Here is a 17,737-nt window from a genome sequence, read left to right on the forward strand (position 1 = left end):
GCTAAACAAGGCTATAGTTATAGCTTGTAGCCCTGTCTCTTTTTCTAAGCCAAGTTACTGCAATTTTGTTATTATTTCATATCAATAGGCGGTGCGTTGCGTCGCATCGTTGCAAAGAAACGGTCATAAAAAATGCAATGGCACCGACGATGCAAGGGCCTCGCCCTCATGTCCTAGTTTCTCGCTCAGGAACAGTGATTTCTGATAATTAGTCAATTAAAACCACAAAAACTTAAGTAAATACTTTAATGATTGCATTATTCACACCGATCCATACAAATATTTACATTCACAAACCATTGTATGTACTTAAATTGTGCTTTAGTCTTTACTACACACATCAGACAAAACACGATACAAAGGGATATTGAACAATTTCGAGTAGTTACAATAAATAAAATAATAATCTGTATAAAAATCGATACGGACGTAAATAAAGCATATTCTTCGAATTGTCTTCTGTCTTTTACAAAAAATAAAAACAGAGTCAGGGTTTTGTACTCTATAACAACTACTTAATGACTAGTTTGTCTTAATTTACAATATTCTATAGTAGTATTCTAACGTTAAACGTGTATCGTTCGTACCTATAGTATAGGCCTATAATATTTCGAATCGAAAATTTATTATACCAAACTGACGGAAATTCTGAATCTAAAAGCTTATTTTACAGTAATGATCGGATGCACCGTTACGCATAAAATTTAAAATATCTAATAGAATAGTTATAAGTATAATTAGTTAGTACTGTACTGTAACCCTGCGCAGAATCCAACCCGCTTCAGACCACTGGTAATATCGAGATCATAGACATATTCTATCAGCTAGAATTATTAGTATTTGACGATATAACAGCATATTACTTTAATTAGCTTAGTTAATATACATTTTATATAGTTTAATTGGCAAATAGATTGGTCTGTAGCGGATTTTACACTCGTAACAACATTAACTAGTAAATTGTTTCAAATATTCCGAACTTCCGTCTGTACAATTTAAGAATTACGCTAGAAAGCCGTTTATTATAAGTTAATTAAATTAAAATAAATTATTTAAGTACTAAAGAGACTAGACAATTTCATTAGGACTCGTAAAGACTAGAAGTCAAAAAATAGGGGGCAACAAAATAAATCATGTCTTATATAAAATTAAACATAACGAATTAAATTAACAAACATTCTAAAATAAATAGTTCTTAAAAAATAAAGGAATGTTTTTAAATAAATCTGAATGCATAATTTATGCATTTTAAAAATATTGCACAACTGTACACACAGTCACCAATAAATAGAAAACAATGTAAAATAAATTAGAAATAAATACTTTTTCAAATCAGAATCGAACAACTCCAAACGCCAAAGAGCCATTTAACTGAAAATTACTGACGCAAACTGCTCTTTTTTGACTTAAATTTTATTCGCCTGTGCCATATTTGGAGTTGTTCTTTATTCTAATTCATATAAATTATGTCGTAGAACTAACTTCTCAATCGGAAAACCGATGCAATTCGTCCTACATCAAATCATGTCCACATATCACACATCACAATTCATCAGTAAACTGCATTCAAAACCATTTTATGGACATTCAATTTGACTATAATTAATCTACGGTACTTCCTAATTCCATCATCAAACCATACCGTTACCGTTACCCATAAAGCTACCTGTAGGGTTCGAACGATACTTTCGATACCGAGTAAGTATCGATACTTTCGTTCGCGATACCCGATACTGAGTACTCGATACTTTTGGGCCGATACTTTTTCGGTATCGATACCCTCGTCTCGATACACAAATCGCTGGTATCGAGTACTTTGTCGTCACATTATAATATGATAGGCCTTCATAAAAGATCTTAAAACAAAATCAATCCTTTAAAACCTCAGAGTCTTGCATTTTGTTTGTGTTTATTTGCTATAATCACCAAAACTTTTTTTTAAAATGCAATGGAAAAGTAGATTTTTATGCTGGTGAAGGTACAAAAATTAACTATTTCGCAAGTACTCGATACTGAGTAGTATCGATACTTTTGGACCGATACTTTTTCGGTATCGATACCCTTGTCTCGATACCACATGAGTACTCGGTATCGATACCGGACGCCGATACTTCGAACCCTAGCTACCTGCATTTTCTCCATTCACCGCCATTTTGACTCCTATTTCCTTCCCAAATTTTCGAGTCTATAGTAAATTCTAGGATTGTCTATAGGCCGGATGTACCCAAGGAGGTTGCGTGGCTAGTGTTGTCTATTCTTCATCCGCCAGTTTGATTCATCCTATTTCCTTCCCGCGCTATTTCACACTTTTATTCTAGGATTATCTATAGGCCGGATGTCCCCAAGGAGGTTGCGTGGCTAGTGTTGTCCTCTTAATCCGCCATTTAGATTCCTATTTCCTTCCGCATTTTCGCGTCTATAGTTAGTTCTAGGATTGTCTATAGGCCGGATGTCCGGTGGCTAGTGTAGTCTATGGTCTAGGAGTCCGGCTGGTCCGCGAGGAGCTCGGGGCAGTCCGGGGCCGCGCCCGGCGGTGGCGACGAGGCCACCAGGGTCAGCAGCTAGGAGTCTGTCACCACCGCGTCTCGCTCCGACTTCACTTGCTGGAAACGAAATACAGATTTTAGTTCATTTCATGATTCTATGAACGGAGCACTCATACTCACAGAGCTATGTTATCGTTATTGAAACAGTAAAGTGGTAATTCGTCAGATAACTAAGAAGCTGACTTGAGTGGCAGTGGTTTAGCCATTTTAACGGTTAGACAAGTTTTCTCTACCGATACCTTTGCTCAGGCGGCTAGTAGTGTTTGGATACGTAAAGAAAACCTAGATGACGATTATTTCCTGATGATGATCTTCTTATCACTTATCATGCAAGATACAGTAAAAAAAAATATAACTACAGTCTTCCGCGTACATTGCAACACTAAACACCCAAAATAAACTCACCATAGCCTTAGTAACAACACTGGCGTCCTTCAGCGACAGCACTTGCAACACCTGCGCATCGCCGCCGCCCTGCAGCATCACTTGCGCCACGCCGCCGCCCATCGACAGTGCCTCGAGCCCTTCGCCGTTCTGTTCCACCTGTGACAGGGAGCTGTGTGTGAGCCATGTTGAGACAAACGGGGCGTTTTGGGCTGGCGATAATGATAATAATTGACAAGTTTGCAATATAACACGGCCAACTTGCTGGCTTGCACCAAATATTAAATCAATTTATTTATACACACTTTATTGTATACAAAACATACACAGACAAAATATGAAGATAGAAAAAGTAAGTTCATAGGCACACACACGCTGTCTTGCTCTGATAGTATACTGTTAAAGGTCAGCAATGTGTATGTATAGGTGGAGCAATGTGTGCACAGGCTATATCGCGCCTTATTGAACCACACGATGCGTTGTAGTGCAAATATTTCGCCTTGTGAAATATATATTGCCAAATATACACGTTGCCGTTGCGTAACTTAAAAACTACAAAAAGCAAAAAGAAAAAAAAATACACACCTTTTTCATGCGTTACGATGACAACTGAAACTCAAAACAAGCGTGCAATTTAAAAAACGAAACGCTAATTTTTATAACATTTTATTAAAATGTGCAACAAAAACTCTACAAACAGAAAATAGTTTGTCATTCCACTTGAAACACTACTTTATTTAGTAAAATATTTATAAGTGGAATGACAAAATATTAACACAACACAAACATAACGCAAAATATCTTTCAACAAATAAATAAAACTTTGGACATCAAGCATTGGTACGAATACTTATCAGGGTATCATTATAACAATACTAATAAAATACTATTTACAGTCCTTAAATATAGAAAAATCATATGGCTCTATTGCCCCTATGATGCCGATAAATCAAATCACGTCCTTATTTTAACAATATTACTTGCACATGTATAGACTTTGTCATAATGGTTTACTAAAAGCATTCTTTGAACATATTTTTTGTATTACACTTAATTATTTATAATATTTTATCACATCTTCCCTCGATGTTTTCTAGTCATCAACCGGACTCGGTATAACCATAAAATGATGGCTTTTTTGGTATCACTATGATGTGCAACAATGAATTGGCTATGATCAAATATAAAAAGACAACTTTAAAGTCCTTCACGGTAGCTTTCGTTCATTATGAAGTTTTGTATAATTGTCCTAAAGTAAAACTGAAAATAAATAAATTATTGGTAATTACTGCAAACTCGTTCACCTTTTCTGAACGATGGCTACTGCGGGACTATAACAATAAAAATAACATTTAATATGTCCATTAAATAATAAACAGAGCAAAAATTAACTTAGTGCAAACGAAAACAAATAAAACAACAATAAATTTGGCATGCGAACAAAAAACTGGCTAGACTACAACATACTCTGCAATGTAAATTTAAAATAGTTTTGTATAACTACAAAGAAATAAATAAAATGTAAAATTAATATCACAAGCTTTCACTGACATAGCACGAAATTACTTATTATTAAACATTGTACATAATGGCACACATTTTGCATTTCGTTGTTGTGTATTTTTACCATAATAATTATGGTTGCACAATATTTCTACCTTACGTATTAAATGTATTTAAAATACCTTTTGATAATGAGAGGGCAGTTCTCAGATACTACAGATACTATTTTATCAAGTCTCAATAACGAAATATCTTTGTTGTGTAAATAAAATCTCTTTATCAATATACACTAGCTGACTAGTTAGACAATACTAACATTTATTGTGATAACAACTCGTGTAATACCACTTACAACCGGACCATAATTATGACAGTCTGACTCTGGGTTGTGTGGGTGTATATTCATTTAAAATTACTCAAGATTCACCTACCATTATATTATAGTATTCCCCCCAGATCATTGCAATATTGTCTCTTTTATCCACCACGACAACAGTCTCTACTATACAGTCTAGAGGCCACTCTCATTTGACTCCTGCTCTCTATTACCCTCCTCTTCTCATTGCAATATAGCCCCTAATACACACAGCGTAATGCCTTGTCACTTGACTCCTACTCTCTATTACGCTCCTCTTCTCATTGTAATATAGTATCGCATGACTCCTACATAGCCTCTGTTCCCCTCTCCTGCTCATTGCAATATACCCCCTTCTTCGGTGAGTAGATGCCACTCTTGCCTGACTCTATTCCTCTCCCCTTCTCATTGCAACATAGCCACTACCACACATTCTATGGTCCACTCTCGCTTGTCTCTTACATAGCCTCGATTAACATCCCCCTCTTATTGCTATACTGCAATATGTTGCAATTTATACAGCTCCTAATACACACAGTGCAACGGGCAGTCACTGGACACTTTTTGTCACTTGGATTACCCCCTTCTCATTGCAAAACAGTCTCTACTACGCCCAGTCCACACTCCCTTTACTCCTACTCTCTATTAACCTCCCGTTCTCATTGCAACTATCCTCCCCTACATACAGTCGACAGCCCACTCCTGCTTGACTCCTACACATCCTACACTACACACAGTCGACAACCCACTCTTGCTTCACTGCTCTAGTAAACCCAGTGGCCCCCCTTCCCCCCCGCGCCCCCCGCACCTGCACGAGCGGCGCCACGCACACGCCGTCCTGCTGCTGCATCTGCGCCACCATGCTCTGGTACACGGACGCGGAGACGGGGACTGTGATCACGCCGGACACGGACACTGGGTAGCCTGCGGGAGGAAAATATATTATCAGTAAACCTCCTTTAATCTTCGCTAAGGAACTTGAGCGTTCTCAGAGCAGGTGGTTCATGTGTCTTGGGTTTTAATGTAGTGTAAATAGAGTAATAACGCCAACACGCTTGCCAAATGGCATTTTCATGAAAATCCATTCAGTAGATTTTACATGAATATGTTACTAACTTCCATACTTAGAGCGAAAAATCCAAATGATACCTCCTAACTAATTTATGACCAGTAGAGCACTAGCGGCCAGGTGGAGTTAGATATATTTAATCAGCGCTATAGGTATACTTGTGTATGTGCAGCATATGCTGAGCTAGAGGCCTTTTTGGCGCAGCGCCGGTGCACCACCAACACAAACTGGCCATAGAATAGATAGTTCTTTTATAATTTTATATTTGATTTCTTGTTTTTTTTGTGTTCTATCTGTTTTTGTAATATATTGTATTTTTTGTGTATGTGGTGTATTTTTACAGTACCAAATGTGTTTTCTATTCTGGACTCTCTGTACATACCGTGCCCATCTTCTCCCGTGAGTATGATCTGCCCCTCGTGGTTGAGCGTGGCCTCGGAGATGGAGTTGAGGTCGACGGTGACCGTCTGCCCGTCCGCCGTCTCGAGGTGCTGCACCATCGCGCCGCCCTCGCCCGTGTGGATCTATGGAAAAATATGTTGTTGTTGGTTTAAAATTATATGGGGAAGCTTCTACCTTAGTTCGTCGGAGGTGGTAGGATTAAGAAGACAGGACAAAATGTTGTGTGGCTCCTTGGAAGTGTTAAAAACTGCTTGTAGACACCATACTACCGCCCTGAACCTGTCACGCGATCAATGTTGCTATTGCGTGATTTACACAGCTATGTGGCCTAAAGGGAGGCATATTTTTTATCCCTCATCTAAAAAAAATGCAGTGCTGTTGAGTATGAAGTCATCTATAATCTATGGTTGTATGTCTGTGGTTGAAAATCTCCCATTACCATGAAACAATGGTCCACCAACCCGCTCTAGGCCAGTTGGTGGACTAAGGGGCCGTCCATTAATCACGTGAGGTCGTTTTTCTCATTTTTTAACCCCCCCCTGCCCCCTGGTGATATTTGGTGAGGTATCGCATTGTAGCGACACATGTTATAGTCACGTTTTGCAATGTAAGATTTCTAGTAACTTCCAGTAGCGAACAATGCGCAGTCGCTAGTCGTCTCGCGCCCGTCACTTATAACACACTTGTAAAATGTAATTTGGAAATTATCAGTAAATAGTTTGGCCTCAAGAAATCCTGCATTCGTCATTTACCATCAACCCCATAGCCATCTCATAATACCCTAAACTAGTGACCACCGACAATTTGAACACGCAACCTTCGGAAGAAATTATGGAGTCAGGACGGCGATGACGCGGCGCAGCATGGAACGGCGTGGACGAGACGGCTCCCCCAGCAGGGCCATGGGGTAACAGGCGCAAACATCAAGAAAATCATCTACTGGAAGTGCATCACCCCTTCAGACATTTTGGTTACGCAACGAAGAAGAAATTAGCGTATCGAAGCATCTCAATTCAGCACCTGGACGAGCGGAACACATAGAAGATACGATTGCGCGTTCACGACGGAAGGTCAACGGGCGGTAATCGGCGCTTCTGGAGTATGCGAGTTTTTGTATTGTTTTCCTCGCTGCGAGGCTGCCGAGCTGGAGCATAGTGGACTGGTCACCCACGCGGAGGCTCACTCGAGGGTCCTCATGGAAGTTCCCGCCAGGATGATGAGAGATGCAACGAAAGAAGCTATTTTTAGATCGGAAATTCCCACATGGTTCAATCACACACGAGGTCGTATTCGCGGAACCGAGGTAGCAGCGTTCATCTTGCACGGTCAGCGGAATGTGATAAGCGCGTCGCGAGTGAACATAGTGCTACGTAGTTTTACCAAGTGGTTTATTGTGTGATTTATAAGTTTGATTTGTTAATTTTGTATCAGTATTGAAATGTAATTTTGTGATTTCCGTTTGGCTTTTGTAACATAGGTATTACGTATTGTACTTGAAAATTTTTGACAAAAATTTTGAAAAACGGGGGAAGTGATGTAGCGACACATGTTATAGTCACGTTTTGCAATGTAAGATTTCTAGTAACTTCCAGTAGCGAACAATGCGCAGTCGCTAGTCGTCTCGCGCCCGTCACTTATAACACACTTGTAAAATGTAATTTGGAAATTATCAGTAAATAGTTTGGCCTCAAGAAATCCTGCATTCGTCATTTACCATCAACCCCATAGCCACCTCTTTATACCCAACAGCATCAAGCCCCCCTCCCCCCCCTGGATCACGTGTATTTTTTTGGAAGTCTATGTAAAAGCTATTTTTATTATTTGACTACAAAAAATATAACGAAAATTGCGTTTTGAATTGAAAAACATTTCTGTATTTGCAATAAATCCTATCTACCGTTCAAATTTTTGCGCCATTCAAAATTTTGGTTTAGAAATACCTAGCGCATTTGACAAAAATTAATACACGTGATGTCTAACGAGACCCCCCCCTCCCCCCTCGTGATGTTTCGTGAGGTTTTCCGTAACCCCTCCCCCCCCCTTTGAGCCTCACGTGATTAATGGACGGCCCCTAAGGCATAAAAGCCTTCCTTCATTGGAAGGCGACCCGTGCCCCAGCAGCACGGACCTCATGAATTGTGATCATCGAATCAGAAGAAAAGGTGGAAGGAAGCTCGCTAACTAAAAACAGAGGCACCCCAAGTCAAAATTTCATGTTACGACGAGCCGACAAACACACATTCACACTCAAAATAAGTCAGTTCGCCGCCGCGCGCCAATCACGTCGCACCTACGCACTCACCACACTCTCATGTCACCGCCATTGTTGTGCCTCAGTTTTTAGTTAGCTTCCGCCTTTTTTTCTACCTCGATGGTTGTGATGGTAATGAGGTATAACGGCGTGTGTACTCACAACTTGCGCCGTGGTCCCGTCGGGCAGCGTGATGATGGGGTTGTTGGGGTCCACCTGGATGAGCGACACCGTGCCGTCGGGGTTCGTGATGGTCTGCAGCATCGCCGGCGCGTACTGCGACATCTGGATACATCAGGTAGGATGATTAGGAGTGGAAACAGAGTGATACTTTTAAAATCATAATTTAAGGATTATATTACTGTTGCAGAATGAAGATGCTGCGATCTTTGTGCTACGCATTTCTTTACTAGTATATTATCTCTTTACTAGCAAAATCTACCATAAAGTACCGTATAGATTAAAACCAGCTACAACGGGATAAACTCTTTCGCCGTCCCACAAAACAATACATGTAAATTTTATAAAGTGTTTCATTTTCAATGTAGAACTCCAATCGTAATTCCCTCATGAGCAATAAAATTGCTTCTTCGTCTTGTTACACAACGTTTTTTAAGGCCTCCTATGCTCATAACTAGTAAACAGTCGTACATCGACATCGGCGAGCGTCATCTGGTCGAGGCACACTTGATAGTAGTAGATGCGGTGTTATAGATCCAATAACCTAACCTAACCAATGTGAAAAACCTCCGACATTCTAAAAATCGCATCCAATAACCTAACCTAACCAACGTGAAAAACCTCCGTCATTCTAAAAATCGCATAGCTTTTGAACGACTAAGCCGATTTTGATAAAATATGGCAAAAAACACTCAGGGTAACACTAGCTATGAACCAAAAAAACACAAAAATAAATTCGGTTCAACTGTCTGGGATCACGACGTTTCATTTTCAATGAAAGATCGCTATGGCTTCCTAAGCGATAAAATGGCATCGTCTATAAGAAGCGTATAAAAGCCAGTATTCGTATCAGTCGTACATCGACATCGGCGAGCGTCATCTGGTCGAGGCACACTTGCTGCGCGAGCGCGGGCTGCGCCTGCCCCGCACGCCCGCCCGCCGCGCCCATGCACGCCGCGACCTGCACCCGCACCCAACAACCAGTAGGGAGCATATAGGAATGAGTCCATGATGATTAGAAGGGTTGTTTCCAGAGTGAGTAGAAAATGTTACCATATCCAGGCGGCAGTCCAAAATGTGTGCGTGTGTGAAGAAAATGTGGTTAGAACAGAACATAATAAATATATAAAATTAGTTACAATTGTAAGTTGCTTCAGTTAAATAAGCAATTTATTAGGAATGCTCTTACAGAAAAGGAATACATTGCACGAAAACCTGCACGTATAGATCTAGCATGTCTATATAGATGTGTGAATCCACCAACCGGCAGTAGACCAGTATGGTGGGAAATAGTCCAAGCTTAGTTAGGTAGGCAGTTTGGTTTAGACTTTGGGGATATGGACAAAAGCCCCATTATTCGTGAGAGCCAGATGCAGGTACTACTCATGGTATTTAAACTCTGGCACTCACAGGATATAGGTCACAGTACACATATCAACTCGAACGTAACCGTATCAACACGAGCCATTCAGTATTATTTTTATGAAACCCCCACTACAACGCACTCTAATGGGAATCGTAATGTAAATGTAATCCTTAGGACAAGCTTGCATTAAAGGCGATACGGTAACGATCCATTTCCAAGTAGGTATCTGTGCCGTGACCTTTATTCTCAGATCGTATGAACCCATAATGAGTAGATACTAACATCGCCCACGGTGGCGGTCTGCGGGCCCTTCTCCTCGTCCTCGCTGAAGGCGGTCACCCCCATTACGGCTTACTACATCACTTCTACAACACCCTATTTACTATAGGTGTTTGACCTTGTTGTATATTTACAATACGGTCAATGAATTTGAGTTGAGGTTATATATAACTAGCGGTTCCCGCGAGCTTTGCTTCGCCTTAAAAAGTTTTCCCGTGGGAATTCCGGGATAAAAGGTAGCCTATGTTCTTTCTTAGGGTCTAGACCATCTGTATACCAAATTTCATTCAAATCCGTTCAGTAGTTTTGGCGTGAAAGGGTAACAGACAGACAGACAGACACAGTTACTTTAGCATTTATAATATTAAACTAGCTGTTCCCGCGCGCTTCGCTTCGCCTTAAAAAGTTTTCCCGTGGGAATTCCCGGATAAAAAGTACCCTATGTTCTTTCTCAGGGTCTAGCTAGACCATATGTATACGAAATTTCATTCAAATCCGTTCAGTAGTTATGGCGTGAAAGAGTAACAGACAGACAGACAGACACAGTTACTATCGCATTTATAATATTAAGTTAGGATAATATAAACAGTAGATACTGACATCGCCCACGGTGGCGGTCTGCGGGCCCTTCTCCTCGTCCTCGCTGAAGGCGGGCAGCAGGTCCTCGCGCCCGTGGTACTTGTAGCAGTTGATCACGATCTGCCGCAGCGCGTGCGTCCATGACATCTGGAAGTTGATTGTAGACGTGATTAATATTCGACGGGATTTATTTGGGTATTTATACTTTTATTTTCTTTCTTTAAATTAATGTATTTTCGTTCTATTGCAAAATTTACAAAAGGCCCTGAATTGAAATCCTTTTAAAATAAGGAATTCTAGTACAAATATAACACGGTGCAAGGCGAAGGAAAATATGGTAAAGAAACCTGCACTTTTTCTAAATTCTAGTGGTGGCTAGGCTCGCGACGTGAGAACTAAATGTAAAGCGAAAAGCAGATGGCTCGCTTGCGAGTCACCTCTGACTACCCTCTCGTGGATTACAGATGTGAGCATAATTATGTATTTATGTATTGTGCACATATAGATGTATATTAACCTTTTGTTTCTCATCATCAGACCTGGCGTCCATGCGCACGTTGGCCCACGGCAGGTCCTTGGGCCACCACGGCGGCCGCGTCGACTCGCGGCCCCAGCCCGGCTTGCCGCGCACTGGAAACATTCACCACATTCATGTTATTTAGGTACATGTTTTCGTAAATATGATAGGCAATAGGCTTAACTTTCTTGGCGTGTTGATAATAAACAGTATAGCTTTACTTTGTCTAGTTGTACCTACTATTTATGCAGTCAGCTGAATGCCAAGACTAATCTGTCTTTTAACCCATGCACAATGTAGATAAATAAAGATGGTAGATAAAGGATTGATACGCACAGACCGTGGCATGAACCTATTCATGACTGCTTTGGAATTTATTTACAGGAAAACATTATGAGGTAATCTTCCAGGTGGCATGGCAATGGTTCAAGTTTAGGAAACCGTGGCCTGAACCTAATCATGACTGCTTTGTAATTTATTTACAGGAAAACATTATGAGGTAATCTACCAGGTGGCATGGCAATGGTTCAGGTTTAGGAAAGTAGTTAAGACATTAAAGAGGACATGGAACTATATTCTACTACATGTAAGTTGTTAAAAAGCGTCAAAAACCACTCACCCATAGAATACTTGAGCATGAGCGGTATAAACGCCCTGAGCTGCGCCTGGGTCATCTTCTCGACGGGCGTGGGGATGCCGTCGATGATGAGCGGCGGCAGCTCGAACAGGCTCGGGTCGTCTTGAGGCGGCGCCGGCGCCTGCGGGCCACCGCCCAGACCGAACTGACACTCGTTATTATATATATTTGGCCTTATTGTTATAACTACTACGGGAGGGTTTTGGGAGACTTTTTGTTTGTGTTTAAAGTGAGAAGATTGTAATTTGTAGTTAATGAAGAAATGAATGAAATGAAGAGCTTGAATGTTTGATTTTGTAACAGAAAGTGATTAATAAAGATGGCATGTGTCAATAGTGGGATTAACTTTTGATTTCAACTTTATGACTAGTTCAGATTGTATAAGTTCAAATTAATATGTAGGTATTAACAGTTAAATTCTAAATACATTAGCGGGCCGTACCGGTGCTATTGGATCTTGTATGTAGAGTATACGTAACATGACTGGACATGCTTGATTTTACCGCTTGGCTTTGCCAATAAATGGCAACCCGCTACTATAGCAACCACACACCATATAACCTTGTCTAGGGATTTGGACGCATTAGCATTGGAAGAATAATAGTAAATTTCCACCACTAGGGCAGGGAGGTATAACATTTCCATTAAAAAAAATCAATTCACCTCATGTGCTGTATTCCCCTGCCGGTGGAAACCACCATAATACCCTGATTACACCTATTGAGTAGACTGGCGAGACAGTATCCTCGACTCGCTACTGTCTCATCACTCTACTTGGTAGTTGTACACAGGGTATAAGTCTTGTTTCCATTGCTAACATTCTTGGTTATATGATTTGTGGTAGTCACCATTACTAAACTATCATTATATTCCACTCCACAGGCAAATACATCAGACAGAACCCCTATTACATTCGAATAAGGGTAGTTTTTTCTTGTATCTGATGTCTTTCCCCGTGGAATGGGCTATAGTTATGTATGTGTTTCCCCAACCCCAGTCCCCCCTTACCTGCTGCGCCAGCGCGTTCTCCAGCTCCTCCATGATCATGCAGCGCAGGTTCCTCACCACGTCCTCCAGCGGCTTGGCCCCGAACACGCGGTACGAGGTGTTGGGCTTGCCCGGCGTGGCGACGAGTACTACGGCTTGTTGGCCCACGCGGGTCGCGAACTCTTCTATTGTTTGCTGTGGGGGGGAGGTGGTTAGTACAGTTGTAGTGAGAAACGTTTTCAGGCAGCGTTATCGCTAAAAGCGAACTTTAAAATTTTGGTAAAACTATCTTATCACATAAATAAACTTAATGCTAATAGCATTCTCTTCCAGTTAACCTTAGGTAGGCTAGTTTTAAATGACGATATAATTATGCTTGTTTGCAAAAAGTCAATAGTACTAGTTTGCTATTGTAGCTTCAAAAACTTGCCTCTATTAGCCCGTGCATAATCCACGATATACAAGGCAATTTTTTAAATCTAGGATAGCTAGATAGTATTACTAAGATACTAAGCTAGTCTTTTAGAAATAAATATAGTTTTGTCTAATCAAAAATCTGGTTGTAATCACCAATTTAAATCACAATAACAGTAGATATAATACTCACTCTGAGCTTCCTGAGCAGTCTGTTCTGGTGTCGCTTGCGCACGGATGGGTTGGTCTCGAAGGAGTGCGGGCGCTTGCGCTTCTTGGACGACGCGATGGCGGCCGCCGCGGCCATGCCTACCGGGCCTGGCGGCAGGGGGGAGGTTAAGGGAGCGATAACAACACAAACTATAGTAAAACTATAAAGTCCTGAAAACGGAAGTGGATTCTAACTAATTGTTAAAGAACGTATTTAATCGATAAATCATATTTATTAAAGGACAGATCCGTTAAAAAGCCACTATCAATCGATACTTTATTTTTAAACTGTACGTAAAAGTAAGTAAATAACTGACAATGATAAAAAGTCTCAGCAAAATCGCACCCTTTATTGTCAGGACTTTATAGTTCGACTGTATGTCGCCTGCTTCTTAAAGTGCAAGCAGGGTACAGTGCCTGCAGTAAGTAAGCTTGTAAGTATAACGCACTGGATTATAGTTCCGTAGATATGTGTGCGTTTGAGCAGCAAGGTTTCTTGGGTTCGCTATTTCGACTTCTGCTCCCCGTATACTTTAAGAGATGACGACCTTACAATTGAATAAATGGTGACGAAAAGTGTACAATAGAGAGGAGAGCTTTTTCTATTATTATAATGAGGGTTGAGAGGAGACAGGCCACAGGCAAACGTAGTGTGGCACTACCAGTTAAGGCAGAGTTTTAGATGCAATAATGCGTCCACTGTTGTCTAAACCGCCAGATAGATAATGACAGCAGTATTAACAATCAAAGCCAGTCACAGACCTGCAGCGGCCAACTGCTTGGTGACGTCATCGCTCATGGCGCGCACGTCGCCGCTGTCGTCGTACGTGGAGCCGGCCGGCGACGACGCGCAGTCGTCGTCGTCGTCCGACCCGCTGTTGAGGCCGCAGCCCTCCACTTGGGACATGTCCTGGGGAACGGTTATGGTTTGTTGGTCAATGTTTAACGAGTATGAGCACTAGCAGTTGTATGAAATTTTCGGCTGGGTAGGCAGCTGCACATATACAACCGATAGCTAGATAGGATCCTTTAGCAAAATGTTGTCTAGGTAGTAGGTAGTACCTATAAATTATCCAATAGTAGAAGTCAGAATGTTTCAGGTTTGGCTGAGATCAATAGTCACATTTCCAGAGTTATAAGTAATACAAACTAGGCTTGATTGTACCAAAAGTGGACACTTCAAAATCATACAAATGGGAAGAACTTACTAATTATATGGTTATTCCTTAATGAAAGGCAGTTTCAATCAATATAAATGATCAGCTGCATATAAAACATGTTGTACCTCCTCATTCATGTCCATGGACTCGGTGCTGACGGCGGAGGTCATCATGCCGAAGTCCTCGTCCCCCTCCTCGTCCCGGGACACCTCCAGTACCATCTGGTTGGCCGCCACTGTGTCGACGCGTGCCTCACACGCTTAGCCCGTTCACTCAAAAAGTTTATGGACTCGGCTTAGGACCTGTTTGGACAAATTCATTCTTTTGAGTGTGTCTGTGGTGGGTTTGATGGTGGCTAGGACATATTATATATAGCTGTTCCCGCGCGCTTCGCTTCGCCTTAAAAAGTTTTCCCGTGGGAATTCCGGGATAAAAAGTAGCCTATGTTCTTTCCCAGGGTCTAGACCATATATATACCAAATTTCATTCAAATCCGTTCAGTAGTTTTGGCGTGAAAGAGTAACAGACAGACAGACAGACACAGTTACTTTCGCATTTATAATATTAGTTAGAATTAGAATTTTACTCTATTGTTATTATGAAAATAAAAGTGAGAGTCTGTGTGTATTTGTTACTATTTCCAGCAAAACAACTTGAAGGATTTATATGAAACTCCACAGTAATATAGTTTAAATAACCTTGAATGCCTATTACAAAGCCTGTAATGTCCAAATGCCAGTCCAAATGTATGGCTAAGCTAAGCTATCTTAAACTTAGATCATTGTAGAATATCTCCAACTCGCCTCCATGTGCATAAAAATTTTAATAGCCCGCGCTTGGGTGAGGAAAGTGCTACTGTTGAAATTTAAATTGTCATTGTGTGATTGTTGAGTATCTTATTCAATACCTCACCTAGTGTAGAATAATGAGATGAAAGCAATAAGCTTTCTTATTTTGTGTATAGATCAATATATTTTTCCTTAGATATATTTATGAATGTGTAATAAGAGGGTGGCAGCAGGATTGCTCATGTTTATATCGTCAACAGATCAGAAACTTAAAATTCATAGTAGAAGAAGCAATAAGCTTCATTAATGTACAGAAGTATGGAACCAACTGTGCCGTTGTTGACAAGCAGTTTCCCTGGCATTCTCTCTAGTGCAGACAGTGTGTGCTGTATGTAAGACAAAATAAACAATGTTATAAATAAAAATCTTTTGTTTGAGTTTGTCTTTAACATCTTAATTAAAACTTGGAAATACTTGGTACAAAAACTGCCAAAGCTACATGTTTCTAATTGGAATCATAATGCCAATTAGACAATGATGATCAGCTGATTTAAAAATGAATTTTGTAAGTTTACTGTATTTGTGATGAAACTTTTTAGATGGAAGCTCCATCAAAAGAGTCCTATTGATTATTTTGTTTTGTTATGTTAAGTCTTTTCTATACAAGTAAATTTAATCAACCAGACCTTTTCCAATTCAGAAACCAATGTTTTGGTTGTACAATAATTTCAGATCATCAGGATTGATCTTAGAACATATTATTCTATTCTCAACCAAGCCTGACCAATCTATTGGATAGGCGACTAGAGGGCGAAAAATCAATACACAAGCTACGAACACTGTACCCTAATAGAAAATAGGCCATCCCAGATATACATTAGCCCACTGCCAAATGATATCACACAATGATTGATGAATGACTGAATATGAGTTCAAGCTAAATGAAAGCTTGTAAGATACAGCTTTTTTCATTCTCAGACTCAAAAGCAGCATCGGTAAATGGTTAAATTGCATTTATGTAATGACGCATAAAGCTGCTGTTTTGTTTTGATGCATTGCGCTGTAGTCATCGAAAACCAAATGTGAAATGACACAAACTCTTTTGCGGCGGCGTAAAGGATAAGCCCAAATGAATGGCCATCATGAAGGGGAGTCGCGCATTCGAGCAGGCCCAGATAGAATAGAAAGACTACGGCTGCGTACGCACCTGCGTGATTTGAAAGACATTTTGCAATCCTATTAGAAGCTCTGCAAACTTGCTGTGATGTAACAAATCCGAAACAACACTTTTAGGATATTTTACACTCGGGCGAACGACGTAATCACAAAATCTTCGAAGAGCACAAGAGACCTCTAAAGATCCAAATCCACCATTATTATCGATCGAAAAATGAGATGTGTGAATAGTATAAACTTCATATCTAGGGGACGCCATTTTGTACGGGCCTGCGCTGTACGAGTTTTGCATGGAAAAGGAAATCACCCCCGGATAGCGGGGGGGTTGAAAAATATTTTATTTTCTAAATAAGCTCAATTTGCCTGTAAAGTTTCTAGAACTTGTTTAGTAATATTTTACCTGATTTAATCCACGCCTCCAAACTGGCCTATTTAGCCAAAATCTATATTTATTTTTAAAAACATTGATCACAGTTGTCAACTACTGCTGCCCTCTTGTGGTGATTTTGAGAACTAAATTTGACGTTTGTGAAATTTAGGAAATCCGGATTGTTTTCATTTCGGTTTCCTAGTTTTCCTATTTTTTCACCTATTTGTGCTAAGGCTGAAATATCAGCATGTAAGTATATCGAATGCTTTATGTTGTTTTCACCTGTCTATATTATGCGCTTTGCAATTCACTGCAAGAATAGGCACAAATAATAATAATTGTGTATCAAAACATTGTGTTTTCAAAATTACACAACATTTCACCTATTTACTTACTTATTTTACCTAATTTAAACATATTATATGATATTTATAACCACATTTAGCTAAAGTAAATGAGTTATTCCTATATGAGTTCAAGAATTTCCATTCTAACCACTAAAAATAAGAAATGATAATAATTATAGTAAAACCAGTGGCTCCCAAAGTGTTTGTTTTAAATTTT

At 40.2% G+C, this 17,737-nt stretch overlaps 1 protein-coding gene across 6 annotated transcripts; it reads right to left on the reverse strand.

The window, feature by feature from the left end:
* Positions 1-231: 231 nt before the first annotated feature.
* Positions 232-17,431, reverse strand: LOC105398209 (DNA-binding protein Ewg). 6 transcript variants are annotated; one of them, XM_048633028.1, is made up of 15 exons: positions 17,204-17,431; positions 14,965-15,141; positions 14,442-14,589; positions 13,663-13,787; positions 13,077-13,250; positions 12,051-12,213; positions 11,432-11,544; positions 10,936-11,061; positions 9,550-9,651; positions 8,673-8,795; positions 6,240-6,381; positions 5,597-5,712; positions 2,952-3,089; positions 2,128-2,603; positions 232-1,666 (listed from the first exon to the last, which is right to left on the reverse strand). In XM_048633028.1, the coding sequence occupies exons 2-14, from the start codon at positions 15,058-15,060 to the stop codon at positions 2,562-2,564; spliced, it is 1,608 nt and encodes a 535-aa protein (XP_048488985.1). In that variant the 5' UTR covers positions 15,061-15,141; positions 17,204-17,431; the 3' UTR covers positions 232-1,666; positions 2,128-2,561. The 6 variants fall into 6 exon arrangements, with proteins under 6 accessions (XP_048488985.1, XP_048488986.1, XP_048488987.1 ...); XM_048633029.1 differs by lacking the exon at positions 17,204-17,431 and adding an exon at positions 16,835-17,158 and having other exon boundaries at positions 13,663-13,778; XM_048633030.1 differs by lacking the exon at positions 17,204-17,431 and adding an exon at positions 16,835-17,150 and having other exon boundaries at positions 12,051-12,189.
* Positions 17,432-17,737: the final 306 nt, after the last annotated feature.

Source organism: Plutella xylostella, chromosome 5, assembly GCF_932276165.1.
Source record: "Plutella xylostella chromosome 5, ilPluXylo3.1, whole genome shotgun sequence".
Lineage (NCBI taxonomy): Eukaryota > Metazoa > Arthropoda > Insecta > Lepidoptera > Plutellidae > Plutella > Plutella xylostella.

Bases quoted from the DNA above. Each gene is read 5' to 3' on its own strand.
- LOC105398209 (XM_048633028.1), bottom strand. From the start codon at position 15,060: ATGGTACTGGAGGTGTCCCGGGACGAGGAGGGGGACGAGGACTTCGGC. The intron at 11,062-11,431 runs GTTAATATACAT...ATCAACTTCCAG, and splicing joins CTGATGATGAGAAACAAAAG to ATGTCATGGACGCACGCGCT. The intron at 6,382-8,672 runs GTGAGTACACAC...ATTTTTCCATAG, and splicing joins ACGGGACCACGGCGCAAGTT to ATCCACACGGGCGAGGGCGG.